Source organism: Lindgomyces ingoldianus, assembly GCF_010093535.1.
Source record: "Lindgomyces ingoldianus strain ATCC 200398 unplaced genomic scaffold BDR25scaffold_30, whole genome shotgun sequence".
Lineage (NCBI taxonomy): Eukaryota > Fungi > Ascomycota > Dothideomycetes > Pleosporales > Lindgomycetaceae > Lindgomyces > Lindgomyces ingoldianus.
This window is the reverse complement of record NW_022985191.1, coordinates 118,042-141,897: the sequence shown is the minus strand read 5'-3', so window position 1 is coordinate 141,897 and position 23,856 is coordinate 118,042. Positions and strand designations below refer to the sequence as shown.

At 47.8% G+C, this 23,856-nt stretch overlaps 10 protein-coding genes across 10 annotated transcripts; 3 read left to right on the top strand and 7 right to left on the bottom strand.

Annotated features, from left to right (window-relative positions):
- Positions 1 to 393: 393 nt before the first annotated feature.
- On the bottom strand, positions 394 to 1,349 carry BDR25DRAFT_376050 (uncharacterized protein; the record flags this gene model as incomplete). Its single annotated transcript, XM_033697421.1, has 5 exons — positions 394 to 666; positions 718 to 748; positions 911 to 975; positions 1,097 to 1,119; positions 1,288 to 1,349. 5 exons carry the CDS (start codon positions 1,347 to 1,349, stop codon positions 395 to 397), a joined length of 453 nt encoding a protein of 150 aa, XP_033544030.1.
- Positions 1,350 to 2,696: 1,347 nt separating this feature from the next.
- BDR25DRAFT_234767 (histidine acid phosphatase-like protein) lies at positions 2,697 to 4,259 on the top strand (the record flags this gene model as incomplete). Its single annotated transcript, XM_033685487.1, has 2 exons — positions 2,697 to 2,972; positions 3,108 to 4,259. The coding sequence occupies 2 exons, from the start codon at positions 2,697 to 2,699 to the stop codon at positions 4,257 to 4,259; spliced, it is 1,428 nt and encodes a 475-aa protein (XP_033544029.1).
- Positions 4,260 to 4,393: 134 nt separating this feature from the next.
- Positions 4,394 to 6,296, bottom strand: BDR25DRAFT_292202 (glycoside hydrolase; the record flags this gene model as incomplete). Its single annotated transcript, XM_033688645.1, has 8 exons — positions 4,394 to 4,754; positions 4,818 to 5,286; positions 5,335 to 5,401; positions 5,451 to 5,520; positions 5,569 to 5,618; positions 5,667 to 5,696; positions 5,752 to 6,106; positions 6,177 to 6,296. The coding sequence occupies 8 exons, from the start codon at positions 6,294 to 6,296 to the stop codon at positions 4,647 to 4,649; spliced, it is 1,269 nt and encodes a 422-aa protein (XP_033544028.1). The 3' UTR covers positions 4,394 to 4,646.
- A 2,304-nt stretch (positions 6,297 to 8,600) lies between these two features.
- Positions 8,601 to 8,905, bottom strand: BDR25DRAFT_305633 (uncharacterized protein). The gene has a single exon (XM_033690450.1). The coding sequence runs from the start codon at positions 8,890 to 8,892 to the stop codon at positions 8,737 to 8,739; it is 156 nt and encodes a 51-aa protein (XP_033544027.1). The 5' UTR covers positions 8,893 to 8,905; the 3' UTR covers positions 8,601 to 8,736.
- A 360-nt stretch (positions 8,906 to 9,265) lies between these two features.
- Positions 9,266 to 10,768, bottom strand: BDR25DRAFT_305632 (uncharacterized protein). The gene has a single exon (XM_033690449.1). It carries the CDS (start codon positions 10,672 to 10,674, stop codon positions 9,541 to 9,543), a length of 1,134 nt encoding a protein of 377 aa, XP_033544026.1. The 5' UTR covers positions 10,675 to 10,768; the 3' UTR covers positions 9,266 to 9,540.
- Positions 10,769 to 10,916: 148 nt separating this feature from the next.
- On the top strand, positions 10,917 to 12,190 carry BDR25DRAFT_305631 (dehydrogenase with different specificitie). The gene is made up of 3 exons (XM_033690448.1): positions 10,917 to 10,965; positions 11,020 to 11,271; positions 11,325 to 12,190. The coding sequence occupies exons 2-3, from the start codon at positions 11,196 to 11,198 to the stop codon at positions 12,167 to 12,169; spliced, it is 921 nt and encodes a 306-aa protein (XP_033544025.1). The 5' UTR covers positions 10,917 to 10,965; positions 11,020 to 11,195; the 3' UTR covers positions 12,170 to 12,190.
- A 1,926-nt stretch (positions 12,191 to 14,116) lies between these two features.
- BDR25DRAFT_305630 (alpha/beta-hydrolase) lies at positions 14,117 to 15,325 on the bottom strand. The gene has a single exon (XM_033690447.1). The coding sequence runs from the start codon at positions 15,089 to 15,091 to the stop codon at positions 14,330 to 14,332; it is 762 nt and encodes a 253-aa protein (XP_033544024.1). The 5' UTR covers positions 15,092 to 15,325; the 3' UTR covers positions 14,117 to 14,329.
- A 2,271-nt stretch (positions 15,326 to 17,596) lies between these two features.
- Positions 17,597 to 20,245, top strand: BDR25DRAFT_235289 (small oligopeptide transporter; the record flags this gene model as incomplete). The annotated part of the gene is made up of 8 exons (XM_033685507.1): positions 17,597 to 17,743; positions 17,793 to 17,813; positions 17,968 to 17,997; positions 18,049 to 18,782; positions 18,837 to 19,415; positions 19,471 to 19,553; positions 19,608 to 20,088; positions 20,149 to 20,245. The coding sequence occupies 8 exons, from the start codon at positions 17,597 to 17,599 to the stop codon at positions 20,243 to 20,245; spliced, it is 2,172 nt and encodes a 723-aa protein (XP_033544023.1).
- Positions 20,246 to 21,003: 758 nt separating this feature from the next.
- On the bottom strand, positions 21,004 to 21,174 carry BDR25DRAFT_235191 (uncharacterized protein; the record flags this gene model as incomplete). Its single annotated transcript, XM_033685504.1, has 1 exon — positions 21,004 to 21,174. One exon carries the CDS (start codon positions 21,172 to 21,174, stop codon positions 21,004 to 21,006), a length of 171 nt encoding a protein of 56 aa, XP_033544022.1.
- Positions 21,175 to 22,561: 1,387 nt separating this feature from the next.
- On the bottom strand, positions 22,562 to 23,538 carry BDR25DRAFT_336003 (ubiquinone biosynthesis protein coq4, mitochondrial; the record flags this gene model as incomplete). Its single annotated transcript, XM_033693065.1, has 2 exons — positions 23,282 to 23,538; positions 22,562 to 23,220 (listed from the first exon to the last, which is right to left on the bottom strand). Exons 1-2 carry the CDS (start codon positions 23,496 to 23,498, stop codon positions 22,562 to 22,564), a joined length of 876 nt encoding a protein of 291 aa, XP_033544021.1. The 5' UTR covers positions 23,499 to 23,538.
- Positions 23,539 to 23,856: the final 318 nt, after the last annotated feature.

The following is a 23,856-nucleotide window of genomic DNA, read 5'->3' as shown; positions in this document are numbered from 1 at the left end:
CGGCCAGGCGGAAGCTAACCTTTTACTTGGAAACGGACCCAATAAGGTGAGGGTCTGTGGCTGAATCCCACATCCTCTGACCCCTCTCATGTGTCCAAGTAAGAGGTTAAATATATCAAACCATAATTTTTAAACTTCTGAGCTGTAGGTGTTAACATGTTGTGGGTAGAAATGAGTAGTGCCATTATCTGCGTCGTTGCAAATACACGTATCTCCAATACTTAATCATATCCCAAAACAAATGTTCACAGTCTTATATCGCACATCCTGCCCAGCAGTAAACACCCAGCATCCCGATCCTACAGACGACATCCGTACGTATTTAATTTGATGCTTCCACCTCCAGTGTCTCTCAATCCAACCCACCACTCTCCTTATCCAGCGTACCTCCTACTCAAACATCTTCATAATTCTCCTTCTTCCCGTTCTCCATCTCCTCGCGCTCCAAAGTAGCTCTATGGTGCACTTCAGTCGCCGCAGAGGAATCCGCGGGCACAATACTACTATTTCTCTTAATTTCCTCATGCTTATGTTGGACGAATTTGTCTGGTCGTTGCTCTGAAATTGCTTCATTGTCTTTAAAGACCAGCAATCGTGCGTCACCAGTGAAGAAGCGGTCGATGTCTTCGAGAGTACGTCCCGCAGTTTCGGGATAGAAGAAGTACACTACGAGGATACTAGTTGAGAGTCACGGGTTTGCTTGGGAGTAGGGCCTACCTGTTGGAGTGAAAGCGAAGTTAAAGACAGTCTAAATGACGTAGAACTTCCAGTGCCAGTTCTCGGTGCCGGGAGGAGTGAGTTCAACAACAGCTGGAATGCCAATGGAACTCTCTGGTAGGCGGGGCCGGCAACAAACCTAGTTCTTGTTAATGAAGCCAGGTTCTGGCCGAGGAAGTCTTCGAGCACTTACGAGAAGTTGTATGTCACCCGATTGGATAGTGAAAAGCTGGCGATATTCATGATCATCCAGAATGGCTAGTAGGTAGTATAATTCGTAAGAAAACTGAGATTCTTACCTCTATAACGATCAGTTTACCTCTCTAGCTTGCTTTAGAGATTTTACTTTGCTACACAGGTGCGGTCAAAGCGTCCATACCATCTCTAATTCCGGCTATGCTCCTATGATATTGTATATCAGTCAAAGTCTTATGGCATGCTCCCCGGTATTGTAGAACGTAGCAAGATCCTTTCCAGCATAGAAGGTTCCATACACTTGGCCTTCTAGCGAGAATAGGCATTGGTAGTCACGTCCAATTGAGCTTTCTTAGAGAGTGAAGCGTTGCCCACCTGCCAACAATCATCCAAGCTGTACTAAAGGCTGCAATCTGAATAATTGCACCCATGATCATTATAGTTGTCCCCAGCAAACCTGTTTTTCTTCCGTCCCAATAGGTCCCCTATTATGATAACTGAAATAGTGCAGAAGAAACATCCAATGTCATAGATCGCGGGTATCGGTTCTTTGCAAAGCCGTTTTTCCAGTCAGCTGCAAGAGATCGAGGAAATCTGGAGTGAAAATTCCTCCTATTACACGACCAGAGAGTACGGTGGACTAGGGGCCGGGTATACTGACCGAAGACACCCTAATCGTAACCAAATAATGTCATGTCAGCTGTGCAGACAACGGACACCCAGAAGATGAGTCAAGCTCTCTTTATTCTGAATTAGAGCTGTATTTTGGAAACAGTATCTGAGAGATTGTAGCGCTGAAAGCTTCACGGCTCTAAAGGCATCCAAAATGGAGGAACAACGGTGTTTCCACTACAAGAATTGAGCACAACTGGCGGGGGGAAGGTATATGCACTGGGTGTAGTACATAACTTAGAGTGCTACTACTAGAGGGAGCACATACACTACTTATCATGGTCGCCTGAAGCTGTAGTAGGTCTCTGGCTTTGGATTGGTCTAAGAGTACTGTGATAAAAGAGGCGGCGATCCATGCACACACCCCGCGCGTCAGCGCTGTCACAGAAGAGGTGTTCAAAGGTAATCGTAAGCAGAATGGCTCCATTTGAGGGAAAATGCCTCGTGACCTTGATGTTGAGATGACTGTGCTACTCGTTGACTATGAAGATTGGATCCAGTGATCAAGTTCTCAGGGGAGGTTCTCGCACTAGCCGCGTTGGTTTCGCGATCGCGCGCTGGGAGGCTCCTTGAGCGGCGTCTTTTGTATCTGATATAGACACATCGAAGAAAACAAGGGCTGAATGAGACGAGACGTCTGTAGAAGGAGAATTTGAGGAGGCCTGCAGCAAAGCCTCTGGGCGAAAGGGTTTTCCTATTGTCATGGCAAAATTGAACTACTTGAGGTTGAGTTGGGTGGTGCGAGAGATGAAATGCCGTAGTCAAACTGGGTGACTTTGAAATATCCTAGTCGGCCAGAGCAGTTTTCAGATGGGATTCTGGTGGTGAAGAGGGAGAGGTCGAGACAAGCTCTCATGGCACTAGGCACACCCCACATGTCTGATTGGATGCGCCAATCGCCGGAGGTCTTGGAGGCCCGTGGACCTTCATCGCAGCTTTCATTCATCCATTACCAGCCTCATCTTCATTGCCCATCACGGCTCCATCAACCGCAATGAGCCTCATCCCGAAGTCGCCTTCTATAAGACATGCGCAATATGCGCTCGATCCTCGTCAGCGCCCTCATCTTGCTCGGCACGGCGCTCACAGTCCTTCTCTTCATTGACCGGACCATGTTCTCCAAACATGTTCTCCCGCTCCTCTGGCTTCCCCTGACCGCTTCTCAGGCTCCTCGTGTTAATATGAATTGGCACGCCCCGAAAAAGACATGGATCAACGATCTCTCTCAGGTTATCGACGGGAACGGGACTCATGGCTTCATATTCAACGGCTCAGGACTTCCACCAGGTACGCCGTATGGCTCGTACAATTGGTGCAACATGCCGCACGTAAGAGCGGAAGAGTATCCAGTGGCTAATAATGAATATGAATTGGAATACGTTGAAGTTGTGAGTATCTTTCAACATATTACCTCCAACTTTATTACCGTTATCAAGGGGACAGCCGTCTTGACCTGTTCTTGACGTACTCTGTCGTAAGTGTGCTACATACATCCACTCTTGCACTAACCCTTGCATTGCTAGATTCATAGACACCATAAGAGAACGCCTTATGCATCCAATACCTTCCCGAAAGAATCATATCCGTGGAGCTGCTCAGATCAAGGCCTCTTCTACTACGGCCAGCCTCTAAGTCCTGGCGGAAACACTTCAACTGAAACATATTGGAGCGTGTTCACGAGCGACATCAACCCATTCGCAGCAGCTGGCTTCAATGGAACCTGCCAATTTCCACAGATAACGAAGGAGGGCCTGGACGATTCTTGGCAGCACGGCAAAGACCTCTATGGAGTCTACCATGACCTGCTAAGATTCTTGCCCAACGAGTTAGGAAACAAGGTGACTTTTCGGGTCACGAACAATGTGATTACAAGCCAAGTTGCGGGCATGCTCATCTCCGGAATGTATCAACCCTCTGAGACGGTACCGCTACGTGTCCAACCAACAACCATCGACTCCCTAGAACCCGCATATTCTTGCGCATCATCATCCACCCTTTTCGGTTCTTATGGTGTAGGTAGCACTTCGCCACCCTGGACTTCCCATTTGAAAGCTGCAAGCTCCCTTTTCCAATCTCTGGACTCCGTCTCTGGGATTTCTCCCAACGCCACAGATTGGCACAAGTCATTTGACCACTACTTTGATAATCTCTCGGCACGGCAATGTCACGCAAAACCTCTACCCTGTAAGATCAACGATTCGGCGAACTGCATCAGCCAAAAGCAAGCAGACGCAGTTTACAGACTAGGAGAGTACGAGTACTCCTTCATTTATCGCGACTCGCCACTATCGCTGCAGGCTTCTACAGCATCCTTTGGAGTGTGGATTTCGGAACTCGCGCAAAATCTCCGCGATAGCATTTCTGGGAAGAGTCAGGTCATTTATCGACACAACGTCGCTCACGATGGATCTGTGTCGAGGCTTCTGAGCATTTTGCAGGTAGACGTCATGGTATGGGTTGGAATGGGTTCCGAAGTTGTCTTTGAACTGTACTCCGCGAAAGGTCACGATGACAAGAAATACGTAAGGATTTTATGGGGCGGGAAGGTATTGAGGAGCTCTAACCCGAGCTTAGGAGAGGTAGACATGCTAGATGTAGATGTTCTGCTTGCTTACTTCGATGGATTGGTTGGGAAGAAGGCTAGTAGAGTTGTTGGTCTTTGCCAGTCATATTGAGAAGAGAAATATCACCGCTATACACACGCAGCCATTGACTGTACCAGAATGTGACGTCATTGTATCTTCATGAAGTCTAGCGAGCGGCTTCTATTTACATGAGTCCTTTAATTCTAGCGCCGATAGATAATCCTAATGCATGTACGTAGGAAATTCGATGAAAGATAGAACGGTCGGACAAAGCAGATATATGTATGCTATAAAGAGTTGCAACGAAAAGAATTGTGCAGAAAGTTGGCAGCGAAAGAACAGCCAGCTCAACTGGCGTCAAGGATAAGAGTGAGAATATATATAGAGAAGTAAAGTTCGGAAGGTTGTCTGTAGACGCGTGAAGTAGCACGCTTCTAGATATCCGAGCCACGCAACGGTCCGTCGTAAAGGATTCGTCTAACCACTCGGGAATTGCGCTTTGAGGTTGTCGTATTTAGTACCCGGGAAGCTGAGAAGATTCGTACTTTGATCAAGGGCGCCGGTACCACCGACCGCATTGACAAACTACACCCTACATTAGCATATATATCCTTCAACGTGAATCGGAGAAGCGAACGGGTCACTTACGGTACTAACAAGACTGTCACCCCCCGTCTTATCGCTACTACTCTCCCACCACATTCCCCCACCCAGCCCCTGGCTCTTAATATACTCGGCCTTCTTCTGGATAATTGCGGGCGTATCATAGCTCACCAGGAACCTCTGACTAGAATCGTAGCTCCAGCTTGCGGTGATCTGGTTGTCGGTATACACGGTTGCGCCAGCCTGAGGGAGTGCTTTGTAGTCATAGACACCAGCTTCCCAAGTTCCTTGGCCAACGCCGGAGAATGGCTTGCCAGGACCGTCGGTGTTTGCAAAGGAGCGTCCGTAGAGTGGCATGCCCATGACGATCTTGGAAGCGGGCACCCCGTTGGCCGTGTAGTATTTAATTGCTTGGTGAGTGTTATAAGGTGTGCTGCCCGGGTTAGAGGTAGATGGGTCCCAGTTGGCGTTGTGTCCGGCTATTGTGTCCCAGGAGCCAGAGTAGTCGTAGGCCCTGTATACGTAAGGATGCAGAGATAGGATCCAGTGAGGGCAAACTCACATCAAGTTCCAGAAATCCAGATACTGGTCCATGGCAGCGAGCTTTAGCTTTTGGTAGTTGGTTGGGCCTGGGTGAGTCAGCGCCTGTTCTGATGTTGCGTATGTACTTAAACTCACCGGCAGGGGAGGCAACGGTCAACAGCATATGTTGTCCGCCGGCATAATTAGTTGAGTATGCATTCAATGCCTGACCTATCGTTAGTTGGTCGCCCTGATCAGAAGCGAGGAGACTTGCCGATCTGACTTCTGCGAGTAATGAGACCATATCATTCGCCTGTGCGTCATCTTGAAAACAGTTAGCAGTGGTGGAGAATTGTAAATTCAAAAACATACTCGCAGGGTACTCCCAGTCAATATCGAGTCCTTGTCCAAGTGTCAGCGGCAATACCGATGATAATCCTAGAGAAAATGGGCTCACCATCAAATCCGAGATTCCTCACCAGCTCAACGGCACTTGAAGCGAACTTCTGTCTTCCTGCAACGGTTGAAGCAGGCTGAGCAAAGTTCGACGAGTAAGTCCAGCCTCCAATCGACAGCAGGACCTTCAGCTTGCGATTCTTCTTCTTTTGAAGGAACAATTGCTTCACGCATCCATAGACATTGGTGCCAACATCGTTCCAAGAATCGGTAGCATAGTGCTTATCGGTATCGGACCAAGTATCGGAAAGGTAGACCTCACCAGTCTCGGGCCGAACATTAGCGAATGCATACAGCACGTGAGTGAGTTGGTTTCCTGGAAGATCTTGGGGATTGAAGTTCCGCCCGTAGATAGCCTAAGCACGCAGTGTTAGCGGAAATATCGGCCAACCTTTTGTGTATGCACCTAGAGCTTACCCAGTTCACAAAGTATGCCACATTCCGGTAGCTGGTAGTAGCCCTATCCTTAATGTCCACTGGTTGAGGTAAAACTGCGGCTTGTGCAGACCAGGTTAGAGCCAGAAGGAAAGCTGCAAAGTAGCGCATTTTGCTGCAATGAAGAGCCCGAAAGCCAAGAAAGTAATCTATGGATATAAAGAGGACAATAATGTAGATACTTATACGCAGGCCATGCGGGACGGTCAAATGTTACTGTACCTTGGAGAGGACGCCGCAGCGAAGGGAATGCAACAGCTTCTCGAAGAAATGCAACCGACTGCGGGAATGAGACCTGTCAAGGAAGCAACGTTATGAAGAAGAAATGAGCGGTTTCGCTAGGGCAGACATCTGGCGCCTAAAGTTTGTAGTATCTCGGACAGCCGTTTGTGTGGGGCTGCCCTTCCAGGGTATCTCTTACCCGGAACAGTGGAGATCTAAATGACCCAGTCCTTAAGACACATTTCCCATCTGATCTTTGGCTTTCTGATATCACGCTTAATCCCCGGAGTCCGAAGACCGCCAATTGCACCTAGAGTGGTAGTGGAGGGTGCATCGAAGAATGCAACTGTTCTGATATCGTGATGCAGTTACCCTGCAGTGGGAGATTTGCTGATAATGCGCTGCATCATCCGAGCCGACCATTCGGCGTTGAGGCTAGAAGTATGGGTGCCTGACAAGACATGTGGGTAGTTGTGGAGGATTTAGCGCGAACTCTGATTTGCATAAACGGCAGGGGACTCATATCCTCGAATAGAGTGATTAGCGAGCAGCGGCATTGAGCTGGTAGATGTATCGATCTGGAATGGAACGGCTAAATGAATGAACAAGGGAAACGAACCAGTGGTTGGCTGGAAACAATACAATTCCAGCCCGCAGATAAACACCAAACTTGCCTTGAATGATCCATCAGCGTCCATCAACGCTCCTATTTGGGATGCAATTCTCCTCCATTTACTCCGGAATTCTCGGCATGCCTCCTTCCATAGCTGCCCAGGAAGAAATTGTAGCTTGAAGCATTAATAAGATAGATCTGCGGTGGTCAAGATCTAAAGTGTTAACCTTTTTGGGCTAGAAGTCTTGGGGTGCAGTCAGAAGGATTGGGGAGAAATCAACCAGATCATGGGCAGGCGACCAGGATAGCTGGTATGGCGTTGGGGAGAGACGTTACAATTGAGTACTTGTTCCTACACCCAATTTCCGACAGGGGGAAAGGATACTTAGGTCTCAATTCCTTCAGATGTGCCATTCCAGGGGAGGCAAAGATTTGCAGAGAAATGGGGGAAAGAGCACGCGTAGAGAAGAGTCCAGATATGCGCTTGAGGTCACGCGAGACCAAGATTGAAGCCATGCGGCGACTAGGTAAGGGTCTGAGATGTAACGAAGAAGAAAGGGGGACAAAAGTGAGCCACGTTGCCAGTATCATGAGAGCTTGTAATACTACCCAAGACGGGAGCAATATGTGATGTGCATGTAGCTGGGGTTCTTGATCGTGCAAGGCTGGGCCTTGGGCCTATTGAAGGAGAGGGGTAGGGATTACCTAGACCCTGCCTTATCGTGGTTGTGGTTGAAGAAGCACATGATGAGCGGCTCGCATGTGAAGTTGTCAGGCAAGAAAACCGCCTGACCTGAGCATTGAACAAATCTTTAAGAGGAAGGAGAAGAGGCACTCCGTCGGAAAAAGAAATTTGGAGGGTGAGCGGAAGTAGTTGTTTGAAGGTAATGAGAAGAAACAGAAGGTTGATTGAACGTTAAAGGGTCTGGCCTGCTGATCCAAGATTTGTTAGGCTTGTCCGGTGCTAGCCGCATTTAGCCAAAGCGTCAATCCTCGTATCATCCAATGAGGAAGGACGGTAAGTAGTACTTCTGATTGGACTACCTGACCGAAAGTACCGTCTAAACTAAGTCTGGCTAGGAATCATTATTGATGATGTTCTTCGCAGCGTGGTCCTAGAAATGGATGAAGAACAAACGAGGATTATGGGGTTCAAGCGTGATTCTTCGCGACAAAATGGGATGTCGTTGAGACACCCGGATATTCGCAATCGTCTGCAGTACTCTGACTTGTCTGGCCCCCCTGAAACTGTGTTATTCTAGTTCAGTAATTTCCCAGGAACGGTATACTGAGGCGCCCGAAACTTGCTCGGTTCGTTCACGGCTACGTTACACTCAAGTGACCTTGTTCCTTCTCCTTCAGAAGCCTTCTGTCTTTATTCTTCTGAGTCCCGCTCACTCGTCCAGGTCTGTACTTGGTGTCGTAGAGGACCCTAGTCTCTGCCTCTCCCCTCACCCATAGGATGTCGTAACTACTGTCCTCGGTCATTGCAGCATCCCGTTCAGTATGATAACCCTCGATGACCTTGACATTGTAACCTTCCTTCCGGTACTTCTCTTCTACCTCAGGACCTAGCCTCATTTTGTTGATACGGATTTGAGTAGCATTGAGCTTGCGATTAGTCCGCGGAGAGTGCATGTACAGCGTGATTCGAGATGGGTCGATATGGTGAGAGCGCAGGTAGGTTAGTGCAAGAGTGTCCACACCCCCAGCATTCTAGAGGACAAAACTGTCTCCACGGTGGATTGCATTGTCGAGCGTTTTCGCGTAGTTGTCTGAGAATTGGGAGGGCGTGATATCGATATGGTCTGATATGAAGGCCACTTGCCGCTTCTTCAAGTCTACCGGAGATTGCACGGCCGCCGGATCCATCAACACGTTCAAGGAGTCCATTCCGTTGTTTGAAAACTAAATAGCTTTCTGGACTGATCGCATATCCGGGTCTTCAAATATCGCAACTCGCTGGTGACTCAAAGCCACCGTGTGGCTGTGCAGGGTAGTTCAGAGCACAGTGATGGGTCTGGCTGACGATTATTGTCTAGGGCTTATTCAGGCGACCATAAAATTGCTGCAGCATGCACAGCAGATTCTTGAGGTTGTATGTACGTATTAATGGGCTCTGAGGAAAATATGCACATGATATGCAGGTGAAAAGTTGTGCCACACGTAGCCTGTGCGCCGAGGCGAAGCAGCATTCAACGCTGCGAAGTAAAACTGAAAATGGACTTATTCTTCTTTGGAAATCCCGGGTTCGATGCATACCAATACAATACTACAGTCACCCACTTAGCCACATCGCAAAAATTCCATTGGGTAAGCTCCAGCCTCACCTCCCCAAGCGCGACCGCAACACCCTGCCTCGCAATTCAAGGTGCACCTTATAAACATGGCAGAATGGGCTGTAGAGCCGAGTGCGGGAACGGTCCCGTAGCGGCCCCTAACTTTGGAATGCTCTCATGATTAGGCTTTGCTGTTGCAATCGGATAATATCTTTGAACCCTTGAACCGAGGAATACTTCATCAGGGATAATTTGGTACTCTTTCGCGTTCAAGAGCTCGATATTTCTCATCCTCGCCCTTCTTGTAAGCTTCCGCTTTCTCTGCGTTTAGCTCTTGGTTCAGCCTCCAAACCCGATTGCTTATCTCATCGAGAGTAGCTTTGTCCTTCTTTTCCTTCTGCGCCCCGTCTAGTTCTTGGTCCGCCAACTCTCTCTTCTTCAGCTTCTTGAGCCAGTCATCTAGCTTTGTCGCACTGCCGAAGCAGATCCCATAGCCATCACAGTAGCACGAGTTCATGGCGGGACAATATTCGGCGTTTCTGGTGAAGAGATATTGCCACATGTACTCGAAGATACGACCAGAGTCTTTGTCCTCGAAGGACGTCTCAAGCAGCCATATCTGGAGATGTTCGTAAAGATTTTTTGGGTTGTCTCTAACCCGTTCTCCACTGACAGCGAATTGAGCACAACATGCTTGAGATAGGACAGGGGGAGGTCTATGACCGGGGAACATGGCTTGAAACAGCTCGAAGCTGAAGTGCTGCTCTTCGGGCTTGATGTGCTGGTCGAAATCGACCTCGGCTCTATCGAGGTGGATCCAATTCGGACAACCTGGATCGAGATGGCAACGGAGGTTCATATAACCCTGTCTGCCCACTCGATCATCCTGCAGCCTTTTAATGGTGGTTGGGGTATCCAAGTCGAGTAAGATATTATTGTGCCATGCTGATTTGTGGGGATGAATAAAGATTATGGTGTCCGGCAGGTCTTCATAGTGATCGATTATGTATGTTAGGTAAACCATAGCCTCGTGGCCCTTATTCCTTGGTACACGATAATCCGCAGAGGGATTATCAACTTCGTAGATGGCGGTTTGCAAGCCGGGAAGCTCTTCAGATATCCAACCAACGTGTTCGCTCTTCAATTTTGGAAGCACTAGTATTCGGGAATAATTGGATCCTGGCGGTTTGACTGTCCCAGGATAGAAAGCCAATCTCTTGCCAATAGGGGTTGAATATCCTGCGCCTTGGCTATGTCCATCGCCGTGCGCGCGATAAGGTTGTGTTTGCGCATCTCGTGAATACCAAAAGAAGATCAGAAATAACGCTAGTATTGCTGCCCAGCCCAGAGTCGCCCGCCGTGGGGTAAAAGCCATTGTGTCAGCTGTTGAACGGATGATGGAGATGCCGATGGGTTAAAAGCTGTTTGTGTTGGGCGGTAGTATCCATGAGACTGTCCATGTGTGTTGAAACGCGGATCGTGTGAGAGAAGAATTCTGCTAAAATCATCACGATTGAAGTTTTGTCCACTCTGACGCTCGGACCATGAATATTAAAGCTCGCTTATTCCGAAACGCTCTCTTCCCTTTCCACGACTTACTCGAGAACTGCTAAATATCTTAGCTGACTGATTAGTAGGTATCGCCTTTGGGTGTGGTGCTACGAATGTTAGTACGAAGCCATGACTTGTGTCACGTGCTACTAAGCCCAGTCTCGGATAGGTCAAATCAATTCACTGCGACACTGCGACACTGCGACACTGCGACACTGCACACCTCCGAACACCAACGCATATCTACTTAGCACGCATTGCTAAAAAATTATAGCGGCCTCACAGCAAAGCCTTAAATCCATACCTTCTTGCACCCGGGCCCCTGTTTCAAGGGTCACGTTTACCATGCTCCCTAGAGCTCACTATAACCCGGATCGAGATATTCCTGATCTATCGGGCAAAGTGTTCTTCATCACAGGCGGTAGGGGCTACGGTCCTGAAAATCCTGAACCGAAATGCTAATGTTGCTATCAGGTACTGCTGGATTAGGTAGGCAAGCTGTTCTTAACCTCTGTAAACACAATCCGAAGCACATCTACTTCACTGGACGCAACACCGCCAATGCCTCAAGTTTGATATCCGAGATCGAAGCAATATCTCCTTCGAAAATAACCTTTCTCAACTGCGACCAGTCATCCCTGACATCAGTGTCTCAAGCCGCGAAGCATTTCCTTGTCAACGAGGACCGACTGGATGTCTTGATATGCAACGCTGGAGTAATGGCACTACCTCCCAGTCTTACCAAAGATGGCTACGAGGCTCAATTCGGCATTAATCATGTCGGGCATGCACTCTTCATTAAACATCTTCTCCCCATCCTGGAGCAGACCTCGCAACAGCACGCAGAGGCACGTATTGTATCTCTTGCTTCCTTGGGTGCCTCCCACACGACCCCGGGAGGCATCGCATTTGAATCCCTGCGAACTTCACAAGATTTTTTTGGAATGACTGCCAAATGGATGCGCTATGGCCAAAGCAAGCTCGCGAACATTCTCTACGCATCAGAACTGGCGATGAGATACCCCTCCCTTACAGTGGTTTCTTTGGAGCCAGGAACAGTGTGGACAGGATTAATATCGAACTTGGGGTGGTTTGATCGTTTGTTCATCTGGTTGGTGACATGGTGGAAGACAATTGATTTGCATGAAGGAGCCTACAATACGTGTTGGGCTGCTACAATCGCGGAGAAGGAGATCGAGTCTGGAAGTATGTATCAACCAGTTGGGGATCTTGTACCGGCCAGTGGGTACATGAAGGATGAGGACTTGGCAGGAAAGTTGTGGGAGTGGACGGAAGAACAGTTGAAACCCTACGAGTAAAAATGCCGCACTTTGTTTGAGGTCTACACTCAGAGAGAACAACTTATATGAGGAACCTTCAGCCTAATGAGAGCATATATTTGATCCCTTCCATTGTAAGAGGGCCGCCTCCACTTCGCTCTAATGGGTCGACGCCAGAAATGGGATCTAACTACTAGGTAAAACACAGCGTGTGGGCAAAACCCAAACTTGTAAATGTGGATATTTATCTCAAGGTTGGTACATCAGAAGAGAAACCGTCAGTCCGTTAGCTCTCTATTGCTACAATTGTAAAATAGTCTTGGTAATCATAATATCGCCCGCAGAGAACCCTACTCTATTTCACTATGGTCCCTCGATTTCTCTCACCGAGTACTATAGTATCCACGGCTTCGCGACATATACTACGAAGAAAGTATGCGGCCGGTATACATGCGATCTAGTAGCCTTAGATGTGAACTATCGCAAAATCCCTATGTTGTCAATGGGACGGGACATGCACTGCGGCCTCGCGTTGCATCATCCAAAACTCGAAGAACGTTTTCTAAACAACAAACTCACTCCGCCATCCACCCCTGATGCTAGCGCCCGAAGCTCCTAGAGAAATGGACCATATAAAGTGGCGTATCTATTCAAATTGTCCGTCTTATACCGCATTAGACAGCGAGCGGACTACACCGGGATGAGCAGTTTCTAGATGATAGGCAAAAGTGAATAGGTATCGAACTTAGGACAGTTGAATTGATAGAAGAAGTAAGGCCTTCTGGGATGGCTCACTTGCGTTATGCGTTTGAGATTGCTGAGGGTAGTTCGGTGGCCAATGAAGAAGGTGGGTTTTAGGAACAGAGGGACCAATGATTGCAAATATCAACTGCGTGTGGCCATTCGAATGGCTAGTCCTGGATCCATATAGGAAATCATGTCTTCCAGGGGCATATATATCAGGAGGCATATGGATGCCGTCAATGCTACGAAGGTTTCTGGAACTAGACGGACAAGATTGAGTGGAGATGCGACGAAGGGGCGAGTGATGATTGCATTGAATCACCCAACCAAATTCATCTTCGAAGATCCTCTGAAGCTGTGCCGAGGTGGTGAAGTGGGTGTATATGTCTCCAACTATGGCTCTAGCCGCAAGGATTGAGGAACACTAGTAAGACCAGCTCAATGTGCTAGTCATTCGAAATTCCACAAGACTTCATCCTCACGTCCCCACGATGGAACTTCAGCATTGGAAATGTGCAGTCGCGACAAACCATCATCACAGAATGTCTAGAAGACCTCCAGAATCCCCAACATGGTGTTAATCTACCATCATGCCTCGCCCTATGCCAGGAAAGTGCTCACCCCAGCGCTCGAACTCGGTCTCGGGCAAGCAATCACCGTCCAGAAAGTGGTCGTATTCCCGATACCTTACTTAGGACACAGCGATAACCAACGAAGGGGTGACTGCTCACAACCCAATTGCTAAGATCCCGTGTGTTATGAGCGACAACTTAATAGACGGCATATTCGATTCCCGGGTGATTTGCAAATATCTCGAAGACTTTACTTCCATTTCCCGGAAGGAAGATGCGCACCATTAACGTTAGCAAATGCGCACTCTGTGCGCTTGCGAACCTTATCTTGGATGCTGTGATACTCATTACGTATGAGATACGCATTCGTGAGGAGAGGGGGTTCGGATTCCATGAGTGGATCAAAGGTCAGAGATTAAAGATGATTCGAGGTCTCGATAGATTGGAGACTGCTGCCAAATCCAATTTCTCATAGATCCTCCTAGCAGCTATTAGAATGGTGTATCATGTAATGCCATGCCGAGGTTGGAGACCAGAACTAGCTGAGTGGTATCGAACTTGGGGACAGATGATATCTTCCCAGCTGGCACTGGAGACGCAAGAGTGTAAGGCCGGGGGCTATATGCAGGGACCCTAAAGAAGTGAGTACTAGAACGCAAGGAAGGATCATCTTGATATAAATATTTTGATGCATCTATAGGTAGGGAGTGTCTTCGAACCGCTTGCTATCGTCTCCGTCTTGCTTCCCTTACGCAGTAGTTTGTCCTTTTGCATTTGTTACTCCAATGCCACAAATATACAACTTGTCGCTTAAAGTGTTGACCCATCTTCTCCTTTATTTGTCCAGTTTTCAGAGCCGATAGGCCGATTTTGTTCGTTCAGCTCATGTGGCTGCCCCTAGCAAGACACTGACAATCTCGTCTGGGTGAGCCAACATCGGGATATGATCCACCGGAAGTACGACCTTCTTGACCTGGCCTACACCTTTTGCAATAACCGCATCCACATTCTCATGCTGCACCTTTGGAGAGTAAGCCCGATCTAGCTCTCCAATCACCACCGTTGTCGGGATATGTTCGTACCCAGCATGGGTGAGAGGGTCTCTAAAACTCGCGGCACTATGGGGTTTGGTCTGGCCCCCATAAATCATCTGGTCTTCCTGAGGAAGACTCCCAAAGAAGGCATAGCCGGCAATTTCAGCAGGGCCCGAGTCGATATATTCCACCTCGCTTTCGAAATCGAGGGGGATATGACCCGTAAGCATATCCTTGACAGTCTTCCCCACTGGCGTAAGGAAAGACCCCATCAGAACAAGATGTATCAAAGCACCTGGTTTGCCCGCAGCTTCTCTTTCTGCCTTGCTCAAGCCTTTGGATGCTTCGGTAACTACGAAACCGCCGTATGAGTTTGCACCGAGGACGACATTCTTGCCTTGGTTGAGGAGTTCGGTAACCTTGGAGTTCACATAGCTAGCGTCTTCATATCCGGTTGCTGGTTTGGATTCAGGCTTTGGACCGACTGAGGGGAGGTCTAAAGCGACAGCTTCGTACCCAAGTGCCTCAAGCTTTGCGATGACTTTGTGATAGTAGGAACCTGGGCAAAAGGCTCCCGGGACGAAGACGAAAGTAGTTAAAGCAGAAGACATTCTGACTGTCTATAAGGAGTGAAGACTACCGTAGGGTGATTGTATGAGTTCTCAGCGGAGGTGCCCCGAGTATTTAAACTACCGATGTTCCTGGCGTCAAGGCAAAGGACCGCAACAGAATAAAGCTGGTCACTATCTGAAAATCGATGCGTGAGCCTGATCTGATCAAATGCCATGACTTCCCCGAGAGGTGTCGGGATTTACAAGTTCCTACATATAGTAAATGGGGGGATGAGTTGCGCCATGTCGGTGGGTTGAGACTCGCCCGGGCCGATATATCTCCATCTGGAGGATCTTCATTGGCTGTTAGAGCTACCTAAGAACAGTTATTAATACTATTGGTTTTTAATGACAGGGAGTAATCTTGTCCTAGCCCTACTATTGGGCGATCAAAATGGCAGGTGCGACGAGAAAACTCCTGACCGTAAAGATCACCCAAAAGGGAAAGGTAAGAGGCTTTTCGAACCAGGCTTGGCTGGCGGCTCCGATAATCTCCGCTCGAACTCCAATATTGGCTCACCCCACAAGAGAAGATGTTTGCAAGTCTCTTGGGGAATTAAAGAGAGCTAAAAAGAACGCATGCCTTTGCCCTGAAAGCAGTCTTTTTGTGTTCTGCATCAAATGCGATAAGGAGTGAAACACCGACCGGGGCGGACGAGGATCATGCCGTGGTAGTTTGACCTTTGAGATTTGTCGAAAAGGAAGCCAGTTCTCGGTTTGCAAACATAGAAACCTGCATGAAACAGCCTTGAAGCCTTCCCAGGTTGGAGTGTTCAGAGTGCGTTGTCGATAACACGGTTATTCTGTCAAACCTCTCTCAAGTCGCCCACTCCACATTTGCTTTCATTGAACGATTATGAACAGAAGGCATTCAGTTCGCAAGCTCTTTTTCAATTGGTTCCAACTCGTCCTCATCCTTTGCCGTAGATCCCCTTGCATTGTTCAACGCGTACAGTGTGCCAGCCGCCTCCAATCAGGTCATGGAACACCATTGCGAAATCCGGGTTTTCAAAATCGCTTATCTGCTAAGGATCATTAAGCATAATTCTTCCCAGAAGAGGCGCGCCAGCCCCCAGGGTTACCCATAGGCTAACATAAATCTTGAAACGCGTTCTGCACGTCTCTTACACCCCACGACCCATACCAGTTATGCATCAACTCCATATCGGTGGTGCCATTACAACTGAGGAGTACCAGGGATGAACATTAAAAGAGAATGAAGTAAGGAATGAGTCACTCGCTCACCTTTTTTGAGAGCAAATATAGATTCGAATGTGACTTAAAGAACTGATGTCTGCCGGGCATCTACTCAACCGTCAAACCCCTCTGGCCAGACTTGGATGACCTGAAAACCATCCGTCAAGCCGAACCTTCTAGATATGGCCTAAACGACCTTAAACCCTGTCAGCGAATCAAGTATCCGTCTACCACGGACATCTGTACCTTTACGCCGATGCAAACGTATCGCATGAAAGCCACCAGTATCTGCAGGGCGCACTCACTACAACCACCAGACGTTTTCAGCCTGCATTTACTCGAACCATTATCGTAAACAGAGAGAAAAAATATATTCACTGCAACCCTGATAATTGTTTCGAGATGCCAGAAGATTCAGCCGCGTTGTTCTTTTAGCGCTTCTCGGGGACCTGGCTCCCAAGATGTTGACCTTTGTCCAATCCCAGGCACGTTTTTCGAACCAAGGATGCTCTGGGTTATGGTTTCGGCAGAGATCAATGCAAGGTCCACGGTTGCATAGTGCAGCATCCGCCGTATTGATTCTTGCCACAATTGGATCCAGACTTTTGAACCTCATCCTGTTTCAGCCACGCAAATGGACAACAAGCGACAAGCACAATACTATCCAGTTGAAACTACAATTCACCAGGATGGTGACCATAGCTCTGCTGGATGATGTTTTCGGTCAGCATCAGTATGCGGAAGGACGTCTTCGGATCGACAGGTATGCTTTCCTGTCTCGTCGCACCTTCGCGATCATGTATGATGGACGAATCAGGAGAGGATGGGTTGTCTATCCTGAGAAGTTACTGATAAGGATGAAGCAAACTTGGACCTTGTTACGCGGAGCTGGGAACACCGAAGAGATACCCCTCACCTTCGAGTTCACCATGGTTGATTGATCAAGAGTCTCGTCCTCACTTTCGTTTACCTTCTCTTTTCAGGAGCAGCGCTCGTTTCTTTCTTTCACTTGTACATATCCTTTCTCTCCTACTTGTGGTGTTGTGGTCTGGTACCTCGACCCACATTCTTTAATACGGGTTGTTATTGGGTTTCAGAGGCATAATGGATGAGAAGAGCTGGTCCAAGTCTAGCGCAATTGATGAGAAGAGGTTCTCCAAGTCAAGCACCATACACTCCCTGGACGATACACCATTGACATACCTTCAAAAACGTCTGACTACTTGGGACCTTAATCTCGACGATGGCTACTCATCCGTCTACAGCCCGGACAAAGACGAAGAATCCATCATCAAGAAGACTGCCTCTATGGATACAGAAGAGGAGAAGGAGGACTCGCCATATGCCGAAGTGCGAGCCGCTGTCCCCAATTACGACCAAGATCTCCCAGCAAATACTATTCGGGCATGGGTGCTCGGACTCATTCTCTCCGTCTTCGGTGCAGCCGTCAACACAGTATGTTGCACTAAGCTTACCACTGCTCCAGCTGCTAACATTCCTTCAGCTATTTTCACTCAGGAACCCTGTACGTAACACTGGAACACAAACTCCATGCTCTGCTGCAAAGTCTGGGATGCTACTCTTGTCACGGTTCAAAGTACCCTACATAGATAAGGCAGTAGTAGTGCCAAACCCACTTACTAAAAAGAGTTGTACTAACGTCGTACCTCCAATGTTAGGTAATTGGTCTGGGGGTCATTGTTGCTCAGGTTCGTCTATAGTCGTCTTTTCTTTTGATACCCAACGCTAATCTCATCTAGCTTATGGCCTATGTTCTCGGGAACACCTGGGCGAGATTCGTGCCATCCAAACAACACCAGACATTTGGGATCACCTGGAACCTGAACCCCGGCCCATTTAATGTGAAGGAACATGCTATTATTGTTGTAATGGCAAATGTGTCGTTCGGCACTGCGTATGCAACCGATATTATACTTGCGCAGAAGGTGTTCTACAAACAAGACTTCGGCATAGCCTTCCAACTACTTCTAACAATTACCACCTCAAGCATTGGATATGGCATCGCTGGCATCCTCAGACGTTTCCTTGTCTACCCTGCGGCAATGATTTGGCCCAGCAACCTTGTCAGTGTCAGTCTCCTTCATGCTATGCATGAGAAAGATGAAGACCTAGACCCCACGGTCTTTGGAGGTAATATGTCAAGGTACAAATGGTTTGGTATAGTGTTCTTGGTTTCATATTTGTACTACTGGATTCCGGGTTTCTTCGCGCAGTTTCTTAGCATCTTCGTTTTCATCACATGGATCTATCCCCAGAACCCCGTGATCAATCAGGTTTTCGGGGGCACATCAGGACTAGGCCTCCTTCCCCTGACTTTGGACTGGACCACGATTACGGGATTCACCGGAAATCCTATGATTCCACCGTGGCATGCGATTGGGAACACGTTACTCGGGGTATTCTTCTTCTACGTCCTCGGATCTCTTGGGATCCATTACAGTGGTGCTTGGTTTGCTAAGTTCTTGCCCATGAGGTGCGTGAGCATTAGATATGAAATCATGTCTGGGATCGCTAATTATTCCTATAGCGACTCCACGACGTACGACAACATGGGCCAGAATTACAACGTAAGTCTTGTCGCGACACCTCAACTTACCCTCAATGAGGCGGCATACAAGAATTACTCTCCATTGTTTATGTCGACTACCTTTGCCCTCACTTACGGGCTCTCATTTGCAACTATCGCATCTGTTGTTGTATATACCTATCTAAATTACGGGCAAGTAATTGTCAGCCAGTTCCGCCAGGCGAAGACCGAGGACAAAGACGTTCACATGAAGATGATGGAGAAATACCCCGAAGTGCCTGAGTGGTGGTTTGGTATTCTATTCCTCCTCATGTTTGTGTTGTCATTGATTGTCGTTCTGGCATATCCGACCGAGTTCGCATGGTGGGCTTTTCTTATTTCAATTGCCTTCGCTACGGTAATGTCGCTTCCGATTGGCATCATCCAAGCTATCACCAATTTGCAAATTGGGTTGAATGTTATTACCGAGTTTATCATGGGCTATATGCAGCCCGGAAAGCCATTAGCATTAATGATGTTCAAGACCTACGGATACATTACCGCCAGCAGTGCTTTAGGCTTTGTTGGGGATCTGAAATTGTGGGTCTCTCTTTTTTCAAAAGCGTCGAATACTATGGACTAATATTCCTGCTAGTGGTCATTATATGAAGATTCCTCCACGCACGATGTTCACCGCACAGGTCGTTGCGACGACCCTTTCTGCCTTTGTCCAGATTGGTAAGGATTTCAGCATTATGGGTTTGGTACACCAAGTACTGACGAAGAATGCAGGCATGCTCAATTTTGCCCTCGAGAATATCGAAGGCGTCTGTACTCTCGAACAAAAGCAACGCTTTTCATGCCCTGGCGGCCGAGTTTTCTTTTCAGCATCAATCATATGGGGTCTCCTCGGACCTCAGCGAATGTTCAGCCCTGGGCAAATATATTCTAGCTTGCTTTGGTTCTTCCCCGCCGGAATTCTTGCAACTATTATCGTTCATTATGCAGCTAAAAAGATTCCCAAATTGAAGTATGCAATGACTCCTCTAATCTTTGGTGGCGGGCAGGCTATTCCACCTGCCAGTCCCTTGAACTATTTAACCTGGGGCATTGTCGGTTGGTTCTTCCAGAAATATATCCGGACAAGGAATTTCAAGTGGTGGTCAAGATTGAATTATATCACTGCTGTCGGATTGGACACTGGCTTGGCAATTAGTACCTTGACGATCTTCTTCATCTTTACTCTTAATAGGATTGATGCGCCTCAGTGGTGGTAAGCCTGCCGATATCGATCCTTTTTTTTTGGAAAAAAAAAGTTACTAACATTCTGTAGGGGTAATACCGTAATTTCTGGCACTATGGATGCCACGGATACCGCCATCCAGGCTCCAGTCCCACCAGGTCAGCCGTTTGGCCCGAAAGTCTGGTAACTCAAGCAATTCGTAAGATTCGGCAAAGGATTGGTTAGGCTGGCACTACCGAACCTAGTCGTTACGGCCCGCACAATTTAATGTGTCTCTCTTTTTATGATATATAAGTAAATGTATGATATTATTCACGGATGCTACGACCTAGTCTTCTATTGCAATTGCATATTCGCTCGTTGGCTAGTAACATTATCGCTTGATATCTGCTGTGGCGCTACCCGATCTTATGTCTTGTCCTCTCCACTATCTTCCGATACGTCCTCATAAGCTTTAATCATTTCTCGACACTTGGCCTACTCTTTCCTTGTTACTCCAAATCCGTCCGTAAAATATGGATAGAGAATAGTATTACCGCATCTGCCACTGTGACTTTACCCCCACAGAGAAACCCTCCTGCTTAAGGACAACTCGGTATCTAGCTAATCGAGATTATTTTGTATGTTGACTGATAAACAATCCTCCATCGCTTCAAGACCACCATTATTCTTTCCATGTAGGGGGAATTTCTAGTGTGTATAGGTGATGGCAAGTGTACATATGAGAAAGGCAGCATCCGACGCATGAAGCCACAGAAGGGCATTGATGCGCTATGAGAGCTCGTTGGCAATCAGACGATTTTCCCCGTCATAGGCTTCACCTAGTTTCTCAGCCGCAACGCTCGTCACTGCTCTGGTTTCCCATCCCAGGATCGTCGCTTACGATTTCAGTGCCAGCTGTGCTCAGCGAGTAATCGCACCACTTTCATCAGTCGATTCGCCATCTCATAGCATCGGAGCTTTCACAAGTGGATTCCCATGGCTACCTTTGAATGTTTTCGGAGCCTTCATCGCTTGCTTCTTCCTAAAGCAATAGTTGAGGCATAGCTCCTTGCGCAGCCATGCTATGCGGTTGCTACGGGAAGCTTGAATGTACCAAAGGGTGATTGTCGGCATTCCTGAAAACAATAGTGGGGTATTGGATGGAATTTTTTTAGTAGCTAGAATCTTAAGTAGGCATTGCTTGGGGTCTTATTTGGAGTTGATAATTCGGATTATCAAAAAGGAGTTTGTTTCGTATTTTATACATTTTATAAATCGTTCAGCAACAAGGTAATAATATTTCTGGCAGAGAATTTCTCTCGACTTCATGAATAGTGCTGAAATGGATAGACCACTAATCATGCATCTTAGAATGCCGTGAATGAGGAGTTCGGTTTATTCCGTGCTTTCCCACCCATTCTCGTTCCAGTAACTCCTTGATCAAGATTCATGAGAGGTGATGGTTTGGAACAAGTGGTTATTTGAGTTTCATTATATCCACTAACTACAGCATATCATCACTTTCTCCCCTTCAGCTCTCGGAGTGTCTGGGCCATTAGATCAGTTCATCCCGCCATGCAGTATTTCCATTCTTGGTCTTCCTGAAGCTCGAGCACTGTATTTACCTTGTCACCGTTCCTCAAACCCTTCTATAAGTATACTTGGTCGCGTTCATTCTTTCAAAAATCTAAAGATGTTCTTCTCATTCCTGATTTCCTATGAATTTGTGAGGATTCACTTAAGAACCACACAGGAAACCCAACCCACAGCACTGCTTCATCTTAATGCTACAGTAATGCCATCGGCACCGACAAAAATAACCGCAATAACAACCACAACAAGAGCAAGGGCAAGAACACTGGAACCCAGGACCACAAATACGGAAATTGGGGATCGACCAAGGATCCATCACACGTGAAGACAACATACCTGATAGATCGCTTTATTTTCGTATCTACTGACGCTCGTGATTCCGGCTCCTGTATACTAATAGTGATGATACAGCTAACCCAGTGACGACCGCGCTTCCAGAACATCAGGGCCAGAGATTCGTTGGAGGACATTTGTGCAGGTAGTGAACCAGGCGATTGCTGAGCAACCCCCTGTGGGCCCGATTCCAGAATTAGAGAAATGACTCTAAGAAGTTATAGATGCAGCTAGGATCTTGATGGAATCTAATGCGAGAAACTAGAAGCTAAGTCTACATGGGGAATGAGGCCTGGCAGAGAATGAAAAGAGGGAGAAGCGAGGGAATGTGCTACCGGCCTCAATCTATGCCAACGATAGTATATAGCATTCAGATTAGTAGAGTATTGGGTAAGTACTGCCCCTCTGAAGTGTTGATGACATTTGACTCCAGTGGATTCAGGACTGAGGATAGAACGTTGGATTGTCAGGACTAACTCGCACAATACACAGATGTAAGTATTATACTAAGAAATCGATGGTAATATGCACGATGCAGTGAAGAGAAGCAGATTCGCTTACATGTAGACTTACAATACGCTACACCTTTACAATATCACATAGCTCCTGCTGCGGCTCTTTCCTTGGCCCCCTTCTCCCTTTTCCTAGCCTCCCTCTCCATCTTCCGAATAGATCGTAGATCTGGAGGCTTCTCAATACCTAATCTCATCCTGAGCTCATCCACATCTGTTTCCAGCTCCTCTTCCCAGTACACGTTGATGACATCATCACTCTTTACTCCATTGCGTACAGCCCATGGTCCATAGATTTCCCAAAACCTCCTCCATTCGGCCTTCTTCAAGGTCAGAGCACTGAATACGGCTAATCCCGTCATGGGTAGGCCCATGTTGGCAAACTCAAAAGCCTTCAATGCGACCTCGCCCTCCCTAAATACTGGGAGCCCGACCAGGGCGTGGTAGAAGTCGTGGCACTCTCGGTAGCGCTGCATTACGTATGCGCACTCCTCATCATCTATGTAGCGCACATGTGCGCGCGTATCTGGAGACACGCCTTCACGGTCTAGCCACGAGGCATACGCGAAGCCGAGCGTATTTGGGGGCAAGGAGCGAAGGCGGGGTATGTCGAGCGACGTTGAAGTTAGACGAGGACGATCTCGAAGAATGCGGCGGCCGGTTGGATGTGAAAGCATCCGATTGCGCAAGGCGTTTATGAAGAATGGCTGGGCGGTGGCCTCTCCGAAGGCCGCTATGAGGTCTAAGAATTGATTTAGTGGACGAAGTTGGAGATGGAGTAAGCAAAGCTATTGGTGCTATACCGCCTCTTCGAGGATTGAGGAAGCTCCCTAGTCCAGATCCTATGGCTAACCCAAGTCTTTCGAGCCTCGTCAACGGTATGTGGCCATCATAGTTTGGAGGCGGTCGGTTCAGCACAGAGAAGCATCTGTAGCTGGCGGGAAGGAGGAGAGAGTGGGAGACATTCCTTGCCGATGCACACACGATGCCTAAGACAGGCCGGGTGAGTGGTACAGCCATTGAAGCAGTATTAAAGGGCAGACCGGGATTGGAAGTAGAGACGAGAAATGAGTTGAAGTCCCGCATCATCCAACGATGGTCCGACAGGAGCTTGGGCTAATCGATAACAATTTCAGCCACACCTCTGCGCCACATATTTCCTTATCCTAGTGATCCTGCCTTGTTCTGCTTGACTTTGAATATTGACTTAAATATGGATGCAGCTTGGAGTCTGGAGAGGAATATATCCACTTCATTGAATGAGCCCAAGGAAATGGGGGATTGCCATCGGTGTCGTTGCTCCTCTTGGGTTCGTGTGATGGGATGGGTAGAGTAGTGTTGGGAGCTCAGTACTACTCTCCTTTTTCTTTACCTGGAC

Coding starts and splice junctions, on each gene's coding strand:
- BDR25DRAFT_305633 (XM_033690450.1), bottom strand. CDS start 8,892: ATGGATCCGGCGGCCGTGCAATCTCCGGTAGACTTGAAGAAGCGGCAA.
- BDR25DRAFT_305632 (XM_033690449.1), bottom strand. CDS start 10,674: ATGGCTTTTACCCCACGGCGGGCGACTCTGGGCTGGGCAGCAATACTA.
- BDR25DRAFT_305631 (XM_033690448.1), top strand. CDS start 11,196: ATGCTCCCTAGAGCTCACTATAACCCGGATCGAGATATTCCTGATCTA. Junction 11,272..11,324: donor AGTGTTCTTCATCACAGGCG/GTAGGGGCTACG, acceptor TGTTGCTATCAG/GTACTGCTGGATTAGGTAGG.
- BDR25DRAFT_305630 (XM_033690447.1), bottom strand. CDS start 15,091: ATGTCTTCTGCTTTAACTACTTTCGTCTTCGTCCCGGGAGCCTTTTGC.